Source organism: Bos mutus, chromosome 4 (assembly GCF_027580195.1).
Source record: "Bos mutus isolate GX-2022 chromosome 4, NWIPB_WYAK_1.1, whole genome shotgun sequence".
In the NCBI taxonomy this organism is placed as follows: Eukaryota; Metazoa; Chordata; class Mammalia; order Artiodactyla; family Bovidae; genus Bos; species Bos mutus.
The window spans coordinates 89,074,902-89,096,402 of record NC_091620.1 but is presented as its reverse complement, the minus strand read 5'-3'; the positions used below and the strand labels follow the sequence as shown (position 1 = coordinate 89,096,402).

At 35.3% G+C, this 21,501-nt stretch overlaps 1 protein-coding gene across 1 annotated transcript in view; it reads left to right on the top strand.

Moving 5' to 3' along the window:
- The window catches only part of ABCB5 (ATP binding cassette subfamily B member 5), a 115,186-nt gene that overhangs the window by 52,698 nt on the left and 40,987 nt on the right, over window positions 1-21,501 (top strand). Inside the window, exons 14-18 of the mRNA XM_005901241.2 lie at window positions 3,797-3,958; window positions 7,471-7,611; window positions 16,063-16,206; window positions 17,147-17,251; window positions 17,435-17,512. Coding sequence (XP_005901303.2) covers window positions 3,797-3,958; window positions 7,471-7,611; window positions 16,063-16,206; window positions 17,147-17,251; window positions 17,435-17,512 — 630 coding nt within the window. The remainder of the gene's footprint in view (window positions 1-3,796; window positions 3,959-7,470; window positions 7,612-16,062; window positions 16,207-17,146; window positions 17,252-17,434; window positions 17,513-21,501) is intronic.

Sequence of the window (21,501 nt, the reverse complement as noted above, 5' to 3'; positions counted from 1 at the left end):
TCCCTTTATAAATCAAGCTTTTGGTGTTCTACTTAAGAAATTTTTAGCCAAATTCAAGATCAAAAATATTATTTCCCTACTTTTTATTCAAGAAGTATTATAGTTTTAGTTTTTACATTTACGTTTATGATCAATTTTGAGTTAATTTCTGTACATGGTGCCATGTATGGTTTGAAGTTTGTTTTATTTTTGGTTTGTTTTATTTTCTTTGCACATGAACTTTCAACTGTTCCAGCAATATTTGTTGAAAAGACTGCTTATTTCTGCACTGAATTGCCTTTACATCTTTGTAGAAAATCAGTTTTTCCATATATGTATGGGTGTATCTTTGGTCTCTCTTATACTGATGTCTCTCTTTTTGACTTATTTTCCTCCTTTTATATTTAATTGTTTTCTGCTTGGATCTTTATTATTTCCTTTCTTCTGCTTACTTTGAGTTTAACTTTCTCTTCCCTTTTTGTTTTCTTAGGTTGACTCTGAGGTCATTTACTTCAGAAATGTTATTTGGTTTCCAAGTATTTAGGGAGTTTCCAGAGATCTTTCTGTATTAAATTTTAATTTAATACTATTGTGGTCAGAGAACATACTTTGTATGACTTGAATATTTTCAATTTATTAAGATGTTTTATGACACAGAATATGGTCTGTCTTGGTAAATATTCTATGTAAACTTGGAAATGATATGTATTTGCTGTTGATCAAATGTTCTATGAATACTGATTATGGGAAATTGGTTGACAGTGTTATTCAAGTCTTCTTTATCCTTACAGCTAGTCTGTGTACTTGCTTTATAAATTATTGAGGGAGAGTTATTGAATTATCCACCTTTCATTGTGGATTGGACTTGTCCTTGCCGTTGTGTCCATTTTGGTGTGGTGTATTTTGGAACTCTGTTGTGATGTACATAAACATTCAGGATTGCCAGGTCTTCTTGATTAATTGATCCCTCTATCATTATGGAATATGCTCCTTTACTCTGGTTATATCCTTTGCTCCTTAGTTTTCTTTGTCTGATACTGATAATACAGTCCACTCCAGCTTTCTTTTACTGAGAGTTAGCATGGTATGTCTTTTTCCATCCTTTACTGTAGGCTTATTTGTGTCTTGATTTAAAAAATGTGTTTCTTGTAGTTGGCATACAGTTGGGTCTTGGTTTTATGCTCAGTCTGACAATCTTTGACTTTTAATTGGGGCATTTAGACTATTTATATTTACTGTGATTATTAGATTCCCTGGAGAAGAAAATGGCAAACCACTCCAGGATTCTTGCCTGGAAAACACCATGAACAGAGGAGCCTAGCAGGATATAGTCCGTGGGGTCACAAGAGTCAGATATGACTTAGAGACTAAACCACCCAATTTAAATAGAGAATCTTTGCTGTTTTTTCTACTCTTGTTTCTGTTTTCCTCTGCACTTGTTTCTGTTTTCCTCATGTTGTCCCTTTACATGGATTAACTGAATACTTTTTATGATTCTATGTTATCTCTTTTGTAAGTATATTAGCTATAACTTTTTTATTTCAGTGACAGGTTTAAGGTTTAGAGTATATACCTTTAACTTATCACCATCTACCCCCAAATGACATTACATCACCTCATGTATAGTAAAAAAAACTTACTTCCATTCCTTCCTTTCTGGCCTTCAAGCTATTATTATTATTATTTTCTAGCAAGATATGCAAGAGACATGGGTTGGGAAGATCCCCTGATGTACAAAATGGCAACCCACTCCAGTATTGTTGCCAGGAAAATTCCAAGGACACAGGAGCCTGGTGGGCTGCAGTCCATGGGGTCACAAAGAGTCAGACATGACTGGGGCAACTGAGCATGCACAATAATAATATACATATATTGTACACTTATACATGCGTTATAAACCCCATGCTGTTAATACACTGGGCTTGCTCTCAGTAAATAGTCAAGGGTCTGCAGCCTGAAAACAGTTAATAGTATAAAAGGTATTATTTACTGCAAACTTTCCATCTTTGAGGCATGGTACCAAGAATATTGGTAACTCTTATACAGTAATAAAACTTGCATTAGTATACTTCCACAACTGAGCAACTTTCACTTTCACTTCACTTCACCAAGAATATTAATCTGCATGATAACCCTAAAATATAGGTAGCGTAATTTACCCCATTTAATAAATGAGGAAACTAGTTTAAGATCGCAGACCCAAGAAGTGACAGAAAAAAGACTGAAAACTAGGAACTGTTGACTCCAGAGAACACAAATGTTGAGGAAATTATTGAAAATTAAACTTTCCTTTATAAGCATAGTATATTTTATAGTCTATATATGAAATTGTTTACCTTTTGTACTTAATTAGCATGTAATACAGTAAGTTGGACTTCCCAGGTGGCTCAGGGATAAAGAATCTGCCTGCTAATGCAGGAGACATGGGTTTGATCCCTGGGTCAGCAAAATCTCCTAGAGGAGGAGCTGGCAACCCACTCCAATATTTTTACCTGGAATATCCCATGGACAGAGAGCCTGGCAGGCTATAGTCCCCAGGGTCACAAAAGAGTCAGACACGACTTAGCAACTAAACAACAACATTATGTCCATCAGTATATATGTCACTGTATTGTGAGTTTTAATTGAAACAGTGGGCTCCATTCCTAGTTTATTGCTTGCTTAGCTATTCATGCAGTGTGATGATCTGCTTTCAAACTAAAAAAATCAAGGGCAATTTGGTGTCAGTCATATTATCTCATATTATTTTTTTAAAAGATCTAAAATATAGGTAGGCCTGCTGAGGGCAGTAATAACTACTCTATCTAATCTATGTGACAGAAGATGTGGATTAACTGTGATACAAGTTTAGATGCTTTGAATAATAATTACAGTCTGATTATTAGAATGTTATTAAGGTCATGACAAGAAGAAACACTGGTAAAATATACATGACATTAAATTTGCCATTCTAACCATTAAAGAAAAATTTACTGACATATACTTGACTTACAATATTATATAGTTTCAGTTGTACAACATAGTGATTCAATATTTTTATAGATTATACTACATATAAATTTATTATAAAATTTTAGCTATATTTGCTGTGCTAAGTTTTTCTGTATATATATAGTACTTGTTAAAAGTTAAAAATATATATTATCTTGAATCTGTACCTTCATTTTAGAGATGAAAAATAAGAAATGATTCTTTACTTTTAGTTACTGATAGCCATGCGGTTGTTAGGTGGCTCAGATTAAATAGTCTTTAGTTTCCTTTTCAGCTCTAAGATCCTGTGTTGGTGTTTTTTAAGTACTTATTTATTTATTTTTGGCTGCACTGGGTTTTCTTTCCTGTGGAGCAGCTGCAGTGAGTAGAGGCTACTCTCTAGTTGCAGTGCATAGGCTCTCAGTGTGGTGGCCTCTCTTCTTGTGGATCATGGCTCTAGGGGGTGAGGATTCAGTAGTTGTGACTCACAGGCCCTAGAGCACAGGCTCAAAAGTTGTGGAACACAGGCTTAGTCGCTCTGCAGCATGTGGGATCTTCCCAGACCAGGGATTGAACCCATGTCTCCTGCATTGGCAGTTGGATTCTTTAACACTGAGCTACCAGGGAAGCCCGACTATGGTTTTATAAATTCAACAATTTGGAATCTAACTTCCTGCTTTTTAATTTTAATTTCTATTGGCCTTCCAAATCAGTTAAAGTTTTCAAATTTCTATATCCAAAGGTAAGATTCTTTTATGCTTAAATAATAGTATAAGAAGTTTTCCTGAATATTCCAAGTTTATTTCATTCCTACTAACATTCATTTTCTTTGCTTATTGCTTTATAGGCAAGCAAAGGTCGGACTACAATTGTAGTAGCTCACCGGCTTTCCACTATTCGAAGTGCAGATATGATTGTGACCATAAAAGATGGGATGGTGGCGGAAAAAGGGACACATACTGAATTAATGGCAAAACAGGGTCTATATTATTCACTCGCAATGTCACAGGTAATGTCTACATGACATATGTTGTGTTTGCATATTTTAACTTTTCAGAGATCATGCCATGCTAGAAAACAGAAGTCCTGAATTATTATCTTATGTTTCATGAGGCAATCAAGGATATTCATAGTTCCTTAGTTAAGAAATTCAGTGTGTCTAATATCCTCAGCATTGTTGTAGATAATGATAAAAGTTAAAGAACTAATTGGTGTATATATACATATACATATACACTGGTGTATATATATATACACACACACACACACACACATACACACATACACACACATATAGTATTTTTACCTAATATTTGCCATGCAGATAACAAATAGGCTTAAAAGCTTGTATCTGGCAGATCCAGAATAATCTAACTCTGTATACTGTGATCTTTTTGTTAAAACACAAAGAACTATAACACATAATCCCTACTTAAAGGCTTAAAACTTAGCTACAGAGGTAAAATGCAGAATCATGCATACAGATGCTACAAGTTGTAGAAATAAGAAGCAAGATTGTTGGAGACATGAATCCCATGAAAGTATTCATGAAGAAATATTGAAGGCAAGCAGGCGGGTAAGGAGGAGAAATCTAGGTAATATGGAAGTAAGAAGGAACTTGGTTTGCAGGTCAACAGAAAGGAGACCAGAAAGTAATAATGAGTGTTGGGAGAATAATGGAAAATTTGGATAATGAAGATCAGACCATGTAAAGATTAAGACTTCCTGTGTAGGAAGCACCTAACCCAGTGCCTAACACAAAATGGGCACTCAAAAAATATCTGCTAAATGAAAGGATGTATAATACATGTCCATACTGTGTATACACCACATTATCACAGGTACACCAGAAAGCTCACGTTAGGTAATCAGGAAGATACATGACAATACTGGGGCAAGCTGGCAAATCCCAAATTTGGGATCCAAATTTCTGCATGTCATGTGATCTACCCTACTGAATTTCAGTTTTTTATTAGGGCACATTAACATAAGGGGTAGTGATTAGGCTCTAGCTATCTTCATTCTCCCTTCTTCTCTTGGTCAAGAAGGCAGCCCTCTTTCCAAGGGGTCTTCTGCAGGCAACTAATATTAACCTTTTTTTGGTTTATTTTACTTCTTTAACTTTCTGACTATATTTTTTATATCAACATTATTATTTCACAAATTAGGAAATCTGGAAAGCTATGAGCCTATACCTCACGAAACTTAAAATTTCAAACCCCAGCTTTCTCCATGTTAGAATGAAGGATTTTTAAACACAACCTATAAAGCAAAGATAGTTTTAAAAACGAGAGAGAGAAAATAAAAAGTTTGAAAATGTAATCTCACACTGATTAATTTTAAAGCCTCTTTATTTCAATTTTATTTCATGTTAGGCCATATTCTTCTTTAAAAATAAAATTTATGTGTTATTTGCCAGTTGAATTTGTCTGATTTTCATTCCATAGTAAATTTAACAATTTATTAATTTCAATATTTTCAAACTAATAATTGTAAAAAATAAAAGGAAATCATTGTAGTCAAACTAATCCTATTTTAAGATTCTTAAAAACTATTACACCCAGATCTTTGAAGCAACACATTTTTCATTATAGCCAAACTAAAACTCCATTTTTAGGTGTTAGGTTAAAGAGTTCCAGAATGTAGAGAAAACAAAAATGGAGTGTTTATGGTATAACTGTGTAAAACTTTTATTCAAAATCTTATTCAGAATGGATTAGTACTCTCTAATTATCTAAAATAATGTTCATTCTGATATAATAATATAATTTTAAATATTAATACTCAATGAACAACTCTAATATTCTGGGAACTATATATAGTAAACATAACAGACATGATATCTGCATAAACAGTAACACAGTTCTGAAACTCTGGATGGACTTATTTGCTACCATTGCCTGTAGTGTCCAAATGAATCAGTTTATGACAATTGATGATTTTCATAAGTATTACAAAGTTACTGCTGCTAAAGCAGCACAGCAAAATGGTTACACTCATGAACTCTGTAGACACAGCAAGTTGAAATCCTTACTCTTCCACATAATAGTTTTAGGACCGTGAGTAAGTTGTTTAAATTCTCTTTTCCTCAGTTTTCTAATTTCTAAAATGAGAAAAATAATAGTAACATTAAATGAGTTCATTCATGTAAAGTACTTAGAACTATTATTGGCGTAATAAATTTTATTATATTATTATTCTTTGTTATGCAATCAAATTTTTAAGGAAAGTTCAAACCATGGTTATTATTGTAACCATGTACCAATTAATGCTGTAATTGTTTATCTAGAATGCACATAATTATTTACATATATAGCGAGTCTGTGAGCTTCCTTTAGTGAGTTTCCACACGAAAATGAAATAAAAACAGGTAGAACTACATACATACCCAAACTCCTTGCCATTGTTATTTTGTGTAGCAGCCTTCTCAGCAAATAGAATTGTTCTTGCTCTGTAAGCACCTCTCTAGAAAATTTTATTATGAGAAGTCAAAATTTTATTTTAAGCTTGCCGCAAAGTAAATAGCTCCTGAAAAAAATGCCAAATAAAAATTTTGTTTCTTAGTAGGGAAATTTATTGAAAAAAGAAAGTGATAGCATAAAGGAATGTCTGATTCAAGACATTAAGATAGCATAAGGCTGGTTAAAGTTTATGTACCTTGAAATGACTAATTAATAATTGCTAATCTTATTAAAGAATCACAGTGTCCCTGGGAAGCCTTTCATGTACATACTCTCCTTTGCATCTGAAGTTACCTAAGTCTTATCATCTACACTCCCCACCTGGTTGGGCCTTCATCATCCTAACCAAGCTCTTCGTTTCTGTCTTCACCCCTCCTCCCATGTCTTCATAAGGAAGTCACTAAAACTGGCCTTACTTTCTGGAGTACCAAGAAAAACAAAAACTAGACTTAGAGGAATCTGGTTTAGAACTTTATCCTATTCTATGATTTAAGCAATTTCTTTAAGGTTAATTTGATGTCTTTGGAATTTCTCATTCTTTTGGAGCTGGCCCCACCAAATTTGCTTTTTAGTTTGTTTGGAATGGGCAGCAGCGGCCAGCCTGCAAAGTATTATTGTCTCCTGAGATCTATCTCATACCTAGGGCCAGCTTCACATTTGAGTGCCTAACTATATGTTATAAATTTGTAAGCTCCAGAAAAGGCTGGGAAGAAGGAATCAGAGAGAGAGTATATTTGAGTCATTGCCCTCACAAAGCTCATTTTACTAAGATCTGTTCTTGCTAGTGGAATAATTGTTTTTAATTAAGGCATTATTTTCTGTGGTTAATTATACAGGTCTTTGGGGGGAAAGACACAATAAGCTATTGTCACTCACTAACATTTTAGTATGAATTGGACTTACTGGTTCTGTATTGAGTCTAAAAACTTCAGCAAGAACTGCTCAGAAATATACCACTTTCAGTAACAAAGGCAGTACAATTTTAGAGGGATGCTTAATAGAGTTGCTTTGAATTTTTAAGGCATTATTCTGGTGGTAACATGGGTATTCTTCATTTAAGGATATTAAAAAAGCTGATGAACAGATAGAATCGGTGGCTTATTCTGCTGAAAAAGATACCAGCTCAATTCCTCTGTGCTCTGTGAATAGCATGAAGTCAGATTTTACTGACAAGGTTGAGGAATCCACCCAATATAAAGAGGTAATGGGTCAACTATCAACAAGTTACCAACATGTTCTCCAATGAATTTTGATACAATCCTTATAATATATTTAGAATGTATTTATTATAAAATGTTATTATAGCACTTAGGCTACCAAACCTAAGTCTTTGCCGAACTTCACTCTAACATCACTGTGACTGTAACAAAGAAGCCTTCAAAATAAGACTGCACTGAACGTCAGAGGTCATTACTGGGGCAAGAACTCTTGTGAGAATCCTTTCCTATATGGCAAACCATGGGTTAAAACAGTGGCTGCGGTGGTGTGGTACTAACAGTGATGTTCAAGGTCAATCTAAGTCAGATTAAGACCCAAATCCACTCCACACACTGGGTGCAGATAAGCACTAGCACAGACAGGATCCAGTCTTTCAACCCCAGGGTGCAACCCTAATAGCTTTGTTCATCTGGGCAAGGAGTACTTGTTCCCATGCTTGCTCGCCTACACCTACCCCCAGGCTCTTCCTGAGTCCAGATCAGTCTCCTTTAAGCCTCCTTATGTCTCATAACTCTCTGTACTACCTCTTCAGTCTTCATTCTTACCTCAAGTCTAATTTCTCTTTCCCAGTCAGCCTCCCTTTTCTTACAATTCCCAGCACCTTCTTCGGACCTCAACTTCCACTCTCACTCTTTCCCTCCGCATTCTTTCATAAAACATAGTTCCATCTCACCTCAGCCTGTGATTCTTCCAGCCTCCTCATTCCCTAAGTCCAGCTCTCTCCTCAACCCCAGGCAACCTCACTCAGCCCTTTTGCTGCTTCCCAGTTGTAAACTCATACACCATGAAGTCTCTCACCTCAGCCCCTGAATATTAGCTTCTGTTTTCCTAAACTCCAGCTCCCATATCATCCACTCTTATCTTTGGCTCACTATTTCTCACAAACTGGAGTTCCCTTCTTCTCCTTGGGTTGACAGATACTTGAGGTTGAATACCCCTTAGCCATTCCCACCATCATCCTGCCCACACTTCTCAGTCTCATCTATTATCCGTCTGAAGCCCTGGGATGACCTGCCTCAAACCTCCTCCTCTGCCTTTCTCTGGCACTGCCAGTCTGTTGCTTTTAATTCTAGATGCAGCTTTTTTTCCCTTTTTAGGTATGTGATCCTACATAGCATTCACATTTATATGTTTGCTTATCTATTAATTTTCTTTAAAAAATGCATTTATGTAAACATTAAAAGAACAATATTAAGTAAATAATAGCATAGGTAATTTTCTCTATGGCAAAAGGCCTGAGTATAAGAAGACAGTATAAGAGTTTATACTGTATAAGAATTTGTGAAATGCTGTGCAACAGTATAAAAAACACTATGTTAAAACATCTGTTAATAGCTACTGGTAGTTAATAGCTACTCCCACTGTAATTGTTAAAAACAGAATAAAAGTCCACCTTGAAGTCTGAAAATTCACCAGGTATATAAAGTGGAATTTTAAAATCGGATAAAGGTGAAAATCATAAAATTAAAAAACAACTCAGACTTACAGAGAAAATGATAGGGTAAATTTACACTCTGATACAACTGCTCTGCTCCATACACACAGTAATGATAGATAAAACATAAAAAGGGAAAAAACAGTTAGACATATCCAAGCTCCAAAACAAGATAAATATCTCTACCTACTAGAAACAGAGCAGAAGTACCAAGTGGTCAGCTGGGCTTCAGTCATGCATCTACTCTTTTGTGTTTTTTTTTTTTATTAGAGTTTAGTTGCTTTACAATGTTGTGTTGGTTTGAATCAGTTATACATATACACATAGCCACTCTTTTGGGGATTTCCTTCCCATTTAGATCACCACAGAGCACTGAGTATAGAGTTCCCTGTACTATATAGTAGGTTCTCATTAATTATCTATTTTATATGTAGTAGTAAAAGAAGGCTACAAACTTGGTTACCAGTGCCTGCTGCTATAGCGAGTAGAAAACTGAGAGCCTGGAAGGAAGGATATAGTCTTACGAAGGGAAGCAAGCCAAACCTCAGCTCCATGGCCATATTTGAAATATTTTTTTCAGACTACAGTAATGCAATGAAAAGTGAACAGAGACTATAAAAATAAATAATGAAATGGAAAATATGAAGTAGGATTTTAGAACAGAATTAATAGGAGGTTGGGTTGAGTCAGAAGACAGAAACCACAGAATATGAACAGCGACAGTTTAGTGTAACGAATCATTAGGGAATTAAAGTAATAGGAATTGGCTAGTTAAAAGTAAGAGAACACTAAAGAATGCCAAGGTGGCAGATAAGAAGTGCCAACCGCTATCCCTGGGGTGAAACAGAGACCCAAGGAAGAGCCCTCTTTATTCCCTGCAACTAAATGACTCAGTGGCTAACAAAGAAGATGCCAAGGTACCTTGCTGGTGAAGTTTACTTGAAATCTGTCCTTTAGGATGCCAGGGGAGGGTCTGAGCTCCAGAATAAAAAGATTCAACGTTATTTGGAGGTCATTTCTTCCCGAATTGGGTCCATAATTCAAAGCAATCCCAGTCAACATCTTAGCAGATTTTTTGTAGAATTTGGCAAACTGATTCTAAATGGAAATTCAAAAAGATAAAATGAGGAAAACAACTTTCATAAAGAAGAACAAAGTTGTAGGATTTATAATTACTAATTCCATTTTGTAGTATAAAGCTATAGTGATCAAAATAATGTGCTATTAGAACAAAAATAGAGAAATAGATCAATAGAACAGAATAGAGAGAACCAAGAATTAGACCCACACACATACAGTCAGCTCTTTAGACAAAAGTGCAAAGGCAATTCAATACAGAATATATAGTCTTTTTCAATTGTATTTATTTATTTTGCTTGCACTGAGTCTTCGTTGCCCGGCGGAGACTTTTCTCCAGCTACCACCAGTGGGAGCTACTCTCTAGTTGCTGCACTTGGGCTTCCCTTTGCGGTGGCCTCTCCTGTGGCTGAGCACAGCCTCTAGGGTGTGCAGGCTTCAGTAGTTGTAGCACTCGGGCTCAGTAGTTGTGACTCTGGGGCTCTAGAGTACAGGCTAGTTATGGAGCATGGGCCCAGTTGCTCCGTGGCATGTGGGATCTTCCCTAACCAGGGATCAAACCTGTGTCTCCTGCATTGGCAGGCAGAGTCTTCACCACTGAGCCACTAGGGAAGCCTCAAAAATATATAGTCTTTTTAAGAAAAGATGCTGAAAGAAAAACCTATCTATCCAAAAGAATCATCTTCAATCCATACTTCAAAGCACAGATGAAATTTTTTTTAAATGTTTTCACTTTATGAATATTTTCTTTTTTTAATATAAATTTATTAATTTTAATTGGAGGTTAATTACTTTACAATATTATATTGGTTTTGCCATACATCAACATGAATCCGCCACGGGTATACACGTGTTCCCTATCCTGAACCCCCCTCCCACCTCCCTCCCCATACCATCCCTCTGGGTCATCCCAGTGCATCAGCCCCAAACATCCTGTATCATGCATCGAACCTGGACTGGTGATTCGTTTCATATATGATATTATACATGTTTCAATGCCATTCTCCCAAATCATCCCACCCTCTCCCTCTCCCACAGAGTCCAAAAGACTGTTCTATACATCTGTGTCTCTTTTGCTGTCTCATACACAGGGTTATTGTTACCATCTTTCTAAATTCCACATATATGCGTTAGTATACTGTATTGGTGTTTTTCTTTCTGGCTTACTTCACTCTGTACAATAGGCTCCAGTTTCATCCACCTCATTAGAACTGATTCAAATGTATTCTTTTTAATGGCTGAGTAATATTCCATTGTGTATATGTACCACCGCTTTCTTATCCATTCATCTGCTGATGGACATCTAGGTTGCTTCCATGTCCTGGCTATTATAAACAGCAAAGCACAGATGAAAATTAACTATAAATGGAATTCAGACCTTACTGAAAAGCTAAAAATGAAAATTTTCACAAGAAAATATAGTAGAAAATCTTTATGACTTTGAGTTAAGCTAAGATTTCTTAGCTACAACACCAAAATCACAATTTGTAAAAGAGAAAGATAGATAAGTTAGACTTCAAAATGAAGAAAATTTCTATTTGTAAAACTTTTTTTTTTTTTGCCTGCATCACAAGGCTTGCAGCATCTTAGTTCCCTGACCAGGGACCAAACCCAGGCCCTGGCAGTGAAAGCACAGTGTCCTAGCCACTGGACTGCCAGGAAATTCCCAGTAAAACTTTTTAAGAAATGAAAAGATAGACTATAAACTGTAAGAAAATATTTGTAAGTCACATATGTGATAAAGGACTTGTATCCAGAATATACAGAGAACTCCCAAAGCACAGTAATAAGAATACCAACAACCCAATAGGGAAATGGGCAAAATATTTTAATAGACATTTTGCCAAAGAAGATATGCATATGGGAAATGAGCATATGAAAATATGCCTAACATCATTAGGCATTGTTATTGTTTAATCACTCAGTCATATCTGACTGTTTGCAGCCCCATGGACTGCGGTATGCCAGGCTTCCCTGTCCTTCATTAGGCATTAGAGAAGAAAAAATTAATTATAATTGAGATGTCATGATACACCTTTTAGAATAGTTAAATCTAAAAAGACTACTAAGTATTCGTGGTGATGTAGAGCATCTGGAACCCTACATTTTGCTAGTGGGAATAAAAAGTAGTAATCTCAATTTGGAAAAATAGTTCAGCAGTTTTGTTAAAAGTTAAACATGCACCTACTATGATCCAGCCATTCTTTTTCTAGGTTTTGTTGTTGTTGTTGTTAGTTGCTAAGTTGTGTCCAACTCTTTTTCAACCCCATGGACTGCAGTCCTCCAGGCTCCTCTGTCCATGGGATTTCCCAGACAAGAATAGGGGAGTGGGTTGCCATTTCCTTCTCCAGAGGATCTTCCCAATCCAGGGATCAAATCTGCGTCTCCTGCATTGGTAGGAGAGTTCTTCACCATCGAGTCACCAGGGAAGCCCTTCTAGGTGTTCACTTAAGAGAGATGAAATCATATCTCTACACAAAGTCTTGTATGTGAATGATAGCAGCTTTATTTGTGATAGCCCATAACTTGGAATAACCCAAGTTTATGTCAAGAGGTAAATTGTGGTATATCCAAACAATGAAACACTTCTCAGCAATGAAAATGAATGAAATATTAATTCATGGAATAGCATGAATAAATCTCAAAGCAGTTATTTTGAACAAAAAGAAGCCAGATAAAAAGAGTACATACTATGTGATTTAATTTATATATATTAAAAAAAAAAAACTCTAGAAACTGCAAAGCAGTCTATAGTGACAAAAATATATCAGTGGTTGTAGGGGAAGATCACGGGCAGCTGAGAAGTGTGGAAGAAAGGGATTAGAAAAGCAGAAGGAAACTTACCAGGGTAAGCGGTATGTTCATTATGTTGACTGTGGTGATAGTTTCATGGGTGTGTAATGAAGTCTAATCTTATGAAAATGTACACTTTATATATGTGTCTCTTGTATGAAAATTATAACTCAATAAAGCTTTAAAATATATCCAATTAAACTTTAAATTTTTAAGAGTTTTTTAACTTTTAAAAATCCTTTCATATCTCTTTATAAAATGACTCTAATTTCATATATTTTTATACCAAGTTCTCTTAAAAACATGCTATTAATATAACCTGTAACACAGTTAGGTAGTCCAGACTCTCATGATTTTACTAAAATTTTTCATTTTGTTTTTATTTCAATTTATTCTTTTCTCTCTTTATAGCATTATTTAAGTAATACCCTTTTTTCAATCTTTTTTCATATGTTTAGAGGTAAAAAGGTATTCTGCAGAAGCTGATAGACCTCCTACATTAGCTGGCTCTGTAATGTACTGGTATTGTGTCCTGGGACATGCTTATAGTTTCATTAAAAATGAGATAATTTTGTAAAGAGTTTGACAAGAAAGAAAATCCATGTTTAGGACTTCACAAAGAGTTGGAATGGAACTTTTAAAATTTCTCTATATTCTGTTGGACAGTGACCTACCTGAAAAGTAAAGCTCTTTATGATGAAAATCCTCAGAAAACTTCAGAAAGGAAGATACTAGATAATTAAATTATTAAGTGAAAGTGTTAGTTGCTCAGTCGTTTCTGACTTTTTGCAACCTCATAGACTGTAGCCTACCAGGTCCTCTGTCCATGGGATTCTCCAGGCAAGAATACTGGAGTGGGTTGCCATTTCCTTCTCCAGGGGATCTTTGCAACCCAGAGATCAAACCCAGATCTCCCACATTGCAGGCAGATTCTTTACCATCTGAGCCACTAGGGAATCCCCCAATATAAATTTGGTTTAGCCATCCTGAAAAAAGACTTTAAAGGCTTTAGAATTTTAAAAGTTCTTTTGTTCAAACAATAGAGTTTGTATTATAATTGCCAGGCTAAGACTAAAACAAGAATTATATACTATTTTATATCTTACCTGAAATCTTTCTCTGGTTATCAGGTTCATAAATTTCATTACTTCAACAGTGAATGCCATGAGGAAGTTTCAACATATAAAATGCCTAGTAGTTTGCTACCTACATTCCTATTCAAAAGAATTACTCACCACAGAATTTGTTCACAAGATTTTTGAAGTTTCTTAAATAAATCCCCTAGGTATTCCAGACAAGAGAAAGGAGAGAGCATTATTATGTTATTTATCCTCTGATCATCATGACTACTACCTCCCCCATGGCACCCTCCATGGATCAGGATCTTTTCTAACTAGTCAGTTCTTCGCATCAGGTGGCCAAAGTATTGGAGTTTCAGCTTCAGCAGCAGTCCTTCCAATGAATATTCAGGATTGATTTCCTTTAGAATTGACTGGTTGGATCTCCTTGCAGTCCAAGGGACTCTCAAGAGTCTTCTCCAACACCACAATTCAAAAGCATCAACTCTGCGGCACTTAGCCTTCTTTATGGTCCAACTCTCACATCTATACATGACTACTGGAAAAAACATAGCTTTGACTATACGGACCTTTGTCAGCAAAGTGATATCTCTGCTTTTTAATATGTTATCTAGGTTTGTCATAGTTTTTCTTCTGAGGAGCAAGTGTGTTTTTATGGCTGCAGTCCCCATCCACAGTGATTTTAGAGCCCAAGAAAGTAAAATCTGTCACTGCTTCCATTTTTTCCCCATCTATTTGCTGTGAAATGATGGAACTCGATGCCATGATCTTAGTTTTTTGAATGTTGAATTTAAGCCAGCTTTTTCACTCTCCTCTTTCACCCTCATCAAGAGGCTCTTTAGTTCCTCTTCATTTTCTGCCATTAGAGTGGTATCTGCATATCCGAGGTTGTTGGTACTGGGTATTTATTGTGTGCAAATACTGAGTTAAGCTTAATTCTGAAAACAATCCTCTACTCAGCATAAAAATGAATGAAATAATGCCATTTCTAACAACACAAATGGACCTAGAGATTATCATACTAAGTGAAGTAAATCAGAGAAAAACAAATATTATATGCTATCCCTTATATGTGGAACCTAAAAAAAAAAATGATACAAATGAACTTATTTGCAAAACAGAAACAGACTCACAGACTTAGAAAATAAATTTATGGTTACCAAAGGGGAAATGTATGGGGGAGGGATAAATTAGGAGTCTGGCATTGACATATACTCACTACTATATATAATAATAATAATCAACAAGGCCCTATTGTATAGCACAGGAAACTCTACTCACTATTCTGTGGTAACTTACACAAGAAAAGAATCTGAAAAAGAATGGATATATGTATAACTGAATCACTTTGGTGTACGTCTGAAATTAACACAACCTTGTGAATCAACTATCCTTCAATAAAAATAAAAACTAAAAAAAAAAAAACAAACAAAAAAACAGTCCTGTAAGATAGGAACTGTTATCTTCCTCGAAAAGATAAGGAAAGTGAACCATGGTGATTGTAAGTAACATACTCAGATATTGCAGCAATTAACTTATAATTGGGAACCCCAAAATAAGCTTTTAACCAAGGTATTAGAAAAATGTTTCCATAAATAGTAATGAAACTAGAAAACTTTCAAGCTAAAATGCTAGAAAAACTTTTACCTTCTGTCTATGCTTAGTCCCTATCTAGATTTTGTCCTATGCTAGGGCATGATATTCAATCCAGTTTAACAGGTGTAAAGGAAAATATGCCTGTGATTTCTTCTAAAGTCTTAGCTATCAGCACACGTGTGTTAATTTATACTTTTTTAATGATAGTGACTGAGTGAAATGCCAAAAGGTGATAAGTTGCACAGTCACTTTTGTATAAAATTTATTTTATGTTTTGATACCATTATCAGTAATATAGGCAGTAAATTTTTTCTAAGAGAAATTCTGCTTTCTTCTCTATTACCTATTATATTTGATATTTTATATTATAGATCTAATCAAGATGGGCTAACTTCTTTAGATTCCATTATGCTCTCAAACTGGTTATAACCAAAGTATTTCATTTTATCTATAGACAAATCTTCCTGAAGTTTCTCTATTAAAAATTTTTAAATTATATAAGTCTGAATGGCCTTCTGTGGTTCTGGGGACACTGGCTTCTGTTCTAACTGGAACTGTTCATCCAATATTTTCCATCATCTTTGCAAAAATTGTAACTGTAAGTAAAACTAACCCACTAATATTTTTAACCATTTTAAACAAAGTGTGACCTGAGAGAATAGACCTGGGGTACCTTAACTCAACAAGGGGAAAATTGAGATGTGTGGTGGGTCACCCCTCGTGTGGGATCCATGATAGAAAGGTTAGCTAATGTTCTCAGGGGATAAGCCAGCCTCTATTGTTAAGTGTTGGGCTGTACCTTGTTAACTGGGCAATCAGTAAAGAAATTGCTTTGTTTTTTAATTCTGACTCCAGTGCTGTGTCAGCATTCCAAAACACTGAAGTAATAAAAGAGACAAATATGGCTACTCTTTCTTTCAACTGGTCTGAACAATGACCATTTTTTATTACCAGTCAGAAAGAGGAAATAAGGAGTTCGGGACTGTGCTGGGGACCCAGGAGAGCTGACGAATTCAAGGATCTTATTAGAGCCATGTTAAGTCTTCAGTTTTAACAACAGCAACAGTCCAAGACTGTTGACGCTGTGTCAACATAGATACCAATATATGTATAGTTACTAATTTTAGGAACAATTTCTAGAGACATGTTAAAGGTCTCATATTGCAGGTGGTACTCTGAATAGAGGAATATTAAGAAACCTGAGTTATTAGAAATATTTTAATTAGAAAACTAATTTCAATAGTTTGAATATATACAGTGATATTAATAGCAGATAGAGGACTCATTTGTCTGATTTCTTATTGATATATCTTAAGTGAGAGGATTTATGATGAGTTATTTTTCATTAAAGTAGTGTTATTTTTTATTTTATGTAATAAATGTAGAGGATAGAATGAGGTGCATTTTTTCCCCAGAAATATGTGGAAATTATTATGTTGAAATTCATTTTTAAAATTCTGATGAATAAATATTTTAGTTTTTTCTTTCTTTTATATTCTCCTCCAATCACCTGATTTAAAAAATCTACTCCTTTTCAGATGTTTGAAAATGATGATAAAACCACATTAAAACATGATGCAGAAATTTATTCCATGATATTTGTAATTTTGGGTGTTATTTGCTTTGTCAGTTATTTTATTCAGGTAAGCTTTTAATGAATTAACTGTGTATGTGATTACTGTTTTGTGTCATCCTATTTGAGTTAAAAATAGTAACTAGATATAACTAAATAAAATACAAATAAGTAAATATAGTAACTAAATATTCCAAAGAAATGGAAAAGACAGTTAAGAATAAATGTAAATTTTTGTTTGTTTCTTTTCCAGGGATTATTTTATGGCAGAGCAGGGGAAATCTTAACCATGAGATTAAGACACTTGGCATTTAAAGCCATGTTATATCAGGTTGGTGGTTAGTTATTTTTATCTTATTTTATTTAAAATGTGTTTTTAAATATTCTAGTTTTTAGTTTTTTCTTCATAAACATTTTCTTGACATAACCTTTCCTTTGATCATTTAAAAGCATCCTTTTTGTGTCCCAAGCAGCATCTGACATCAGAATTCTTGTGGTGTACTTTCCTAACAGAAGCAAGTCGAAAATTGTTATGTTCAAAAATGCAACTTACAGAAAACAAGATGTAGAGTTCACTCCTTGCTCCTTGCATTTATCTTGACAAATCTCTTTCAATGTATAGTGTTCTAGAATCAGAATGGAAGGCTAACTTAAAACTGAAAAGGAGTGTTAAGAACTACAGTATCTCGAGGAACATGTTTAAAAAGGAGGAGTTAATTTCTCATAGTGCTCATTCACTGCTGACTTCTTAAAGCAGTCATTCTTTCTGCCCGCATCAGAAGAGTACTGAACTCAGATAACATGTCTAGCTTGCGACACACAATCATTCACACCTATGCAATAACTAAAAATAGTTGAATCAAATAATAATCTTGAAAAGTAAGTCGTGAGGGCAAATGGCAGGAATGTCTCAGATTGGCACCTCTAAAATTCTTTCAGGAGGCTGAGGTATATTGGGTTACCCTGAAAGCCAGTAATCGTTTGAAGCCCTTTGCCACACTTTCTGTCACCGGAGCTCACCATGCAGGAGTAAATAGCTTCCTGCCAGGGTCATTTCTTTTCAAAAGTAGAGTTACTATCCCTCCAGCCGAGTCATCAAAACCAGTTTTTACATCTTGTGACTTTTAGCAATAGTGCTCAAAGAACTGCTGAGTAACAAAACTCCTCCACCTTTGTGTGCTGTTAGAGGATTACAGATTAAAAAAAAAAAAAATGAGTGAGTTTCCCATAGCAACTGGAAGCAGTTGGTACCTAACATCCTCTCTCAAAATGTCCTGTTAGAGACAATTGGAAGCACTCAATCCAGAAAAACAAAAATCTACTTGATGGATCATAAAATGATCTAAAGACTACACATCTTGTGTAATTCTCATTAAGCTTGTACTTTTTTTTTTTCTATGAATAGTTTATTTTTTTACCTCAGATTTTTGATGAAATTAGGTGTGATTTTAATTGGCTAATACTATATTTCACATTTGTTGAAAATTTCTGCTCATTTTTCATTCTTTGTGTATTTATGTTTTCCCACATTCAAGGACATTTATTTTCAATTTCCAGGAACTTTTGAAAATGTTCCCTGAATTTCTGAATATCTTAAATAGAAGAATATAAATTTTAACTTTTCCAATTATTACTTTGAACTTCTTTCTAGAGGTTTACAGGATGCTTTTGGTGGAGTATCCTAAGGCCGCAAGCCAGTTTAACCAGTAGATATTGTTAATCCAACAATATCTGATGGCTGATACTGGACATTAATCCTCTGCCTAGCATTAGCCATGTGACCATGAGGAGAGTAACATTCTTGGATTAATGTGTCTGCCCATGAGAATACACATACCTGTAAACTATAAGCTCTCCTTCTTCAGAACATACAAAGACACAAATAGAAACTGTGCTATTCAGCAGACATTATTCATTTCTCCCATAAATTCAACTGAGCCCCTTTCAGCTTACCATTTGTTTTCCCTCTTCATTCTTCAGCACTCTTTCTGCATATTTGCTTTTTTAAAATTGGAAAAAAGAGTAATGTAATTGGCCTTTTCTTCATAAATGTCGTAGAAGTTTCACTTTTGTCTGTTAGTAAGGGAAATTCCTAATGTACAGTTTTGCCCTAACTCCTGTTACTTGTTTTTTTCCCCTAAGATACGATTTTTTTTTTAAGTCTTAGAAAGCATGCTAAAACTTGCAGTGCTTTTTATAACCATTTTGAAACCTCAGTTGAAGTTGAGGTATTTATGGAATCAGGTGTGGTCTTTTTGTAGGTATAAAATTGCTATTTTATTTGATCACTTGAGATCCTTCCAGTTGAAAAGAATGTTCAAATTGTTGCTGACTTCAGTGATTATAAATAACTCACTGTTTATTATGTTTAAGGGCTTCTCTTATGGCTCAGCTGGTAAAGAATCTGCCTGCAATGCGGGAGATCTGGGTTCGATCCCTGGGTTGGGAAGATCCCCTGGAGAGGGGAAAGCCTACCCACTCCAGCATTCTTGCCTGGAGAATCCCACAGACAGAGAAGTCTGATGGGCCGCAGTTCGTGGAGGTCACAAAGAGCTGGACATGACTAAGTGAGCACACAATGATAAATATTAGCCTATAGATCCATTTGGCTTTTTAAAAGATGTAAAGCTTATTTTTGCCTATTTCTCTCTAAACTGATTTGGGTAGGGCTTTGGTGCGGAGGGGTGGGAGGGGGCTCTAAATCATTAGATGATTGTGTTAGTGGAGATCACTAAGGAATCTCCAAAAAGATTTGAGGTAACAAATCCTGAAGCAGGAAAAACATATCATGAAACTCAACTGTAATGCTTCAGTTAGATGGCTTGATTAAAAATTCTGACATTTGGTTGCCTAGGTTTAAATCCTGGCCTCAGTTCTTTCCAGCTGTTTGACCTTGGGCAAGTTAATCTCTCAGTTCCTCCTTCTTCTCATTTATAAAATATGGATAATCATAGTATCTGTCTTATACTTGTGATGATTAAATGAGCAAAAACATACCAAGCACTTACAATGCCACTACCGTAGATTTTTACTTCTATTAGAATTATTGGCAGGAAAATGGGTTTTCTAGTATCGGAAAACTTAATGAAAGTGAAAGTTGCTCAGTCGTGTCCAACTCTTTGTGACCCCATGGAGTGTACAGTCCATTGAATTCTCCAGGCCACAATACTGGAGTGGATAGCTGTTCCCTTCTTCAGGGGATCTTAACCTAATTTATAATCATATCACCATCAGGAAGATAAGAAGCAAGCTAATTTTTACTCAATACCAGCTGTGTTCCAGAAACTATACTAAGTGTTTCAGCATACAGTGCCTATGTTGAAAAGCAAACCCTAGAGTGAATAATTGCTGACTTGTTGAAAAGCAAGTTTGGATATCTTGCTGATTGAACATCGTCACATAAGGACTAAGACTAGTCATATATGTATCCTTTGCCTTATGTATCAGAGCAATTACTATACTATAGAATCAGGAATGTAAATTCTTTTTTATACTTCATATTGTATCTAAAACTTCTTTGGGTATTCCATGTCATGCTGAAATATAGAAATAATTACACAGTGTAAACTATATATATATATACACACACACACACACACACACTCATATATATACACATATAATTGCGTTTGTGCATGCTCAGTCAGTCATGTCCAAAACTCTTCATGACACCATGGACTGTAGCCCACCAGACTCCTCTGTCCATGGGATTTCCCAGGCAAGAGTAGTTGGCAAACCACCCCAGTATACTTGCCATGAGAACCTCATGAACTGTATAAAAGGCCTTTTAAAGAGATATGACACTTAAAGATGAGTCTCCCAGGTCTGAAGGTGTCCAATATGCTACTGGGGAAGAGTAGAGAATTACCAATAGCTCAGAGTGAATGAAACAGCTGGGCCAAAGTGGATATGATGCTCAGTTTTTGATGTGTCTGGTGACGCTAGTAAAATCTGATGCAGCAAAGAACAGTATTGTATAGGAAAACTGGATATGGTCAAGCAGGAGAGGGTAAAAACATCGACATCCTAAGAATCAGCAAACTAAAATGGACAAGAATAGGCAAATTTAATTCAGATGATCATTATATCCATTACTGTGGGCAAACAATGCCATAGAAGAAACAGAGTAACCCTTATAATCAACAAGAGTCTGAAATACAGTACTTGAGTGCAACCTTAAAAAGGACAGAATGATCTTGGTTCGTTTTCAAGACAAACCATTCACCATCACGGGAATTTGAGTTTATTCCCCTACCACTGATGGAAGAGATGGGAAGAATACATGGATGAACTGTATAAAAAAAGATCTTAATGAACCAG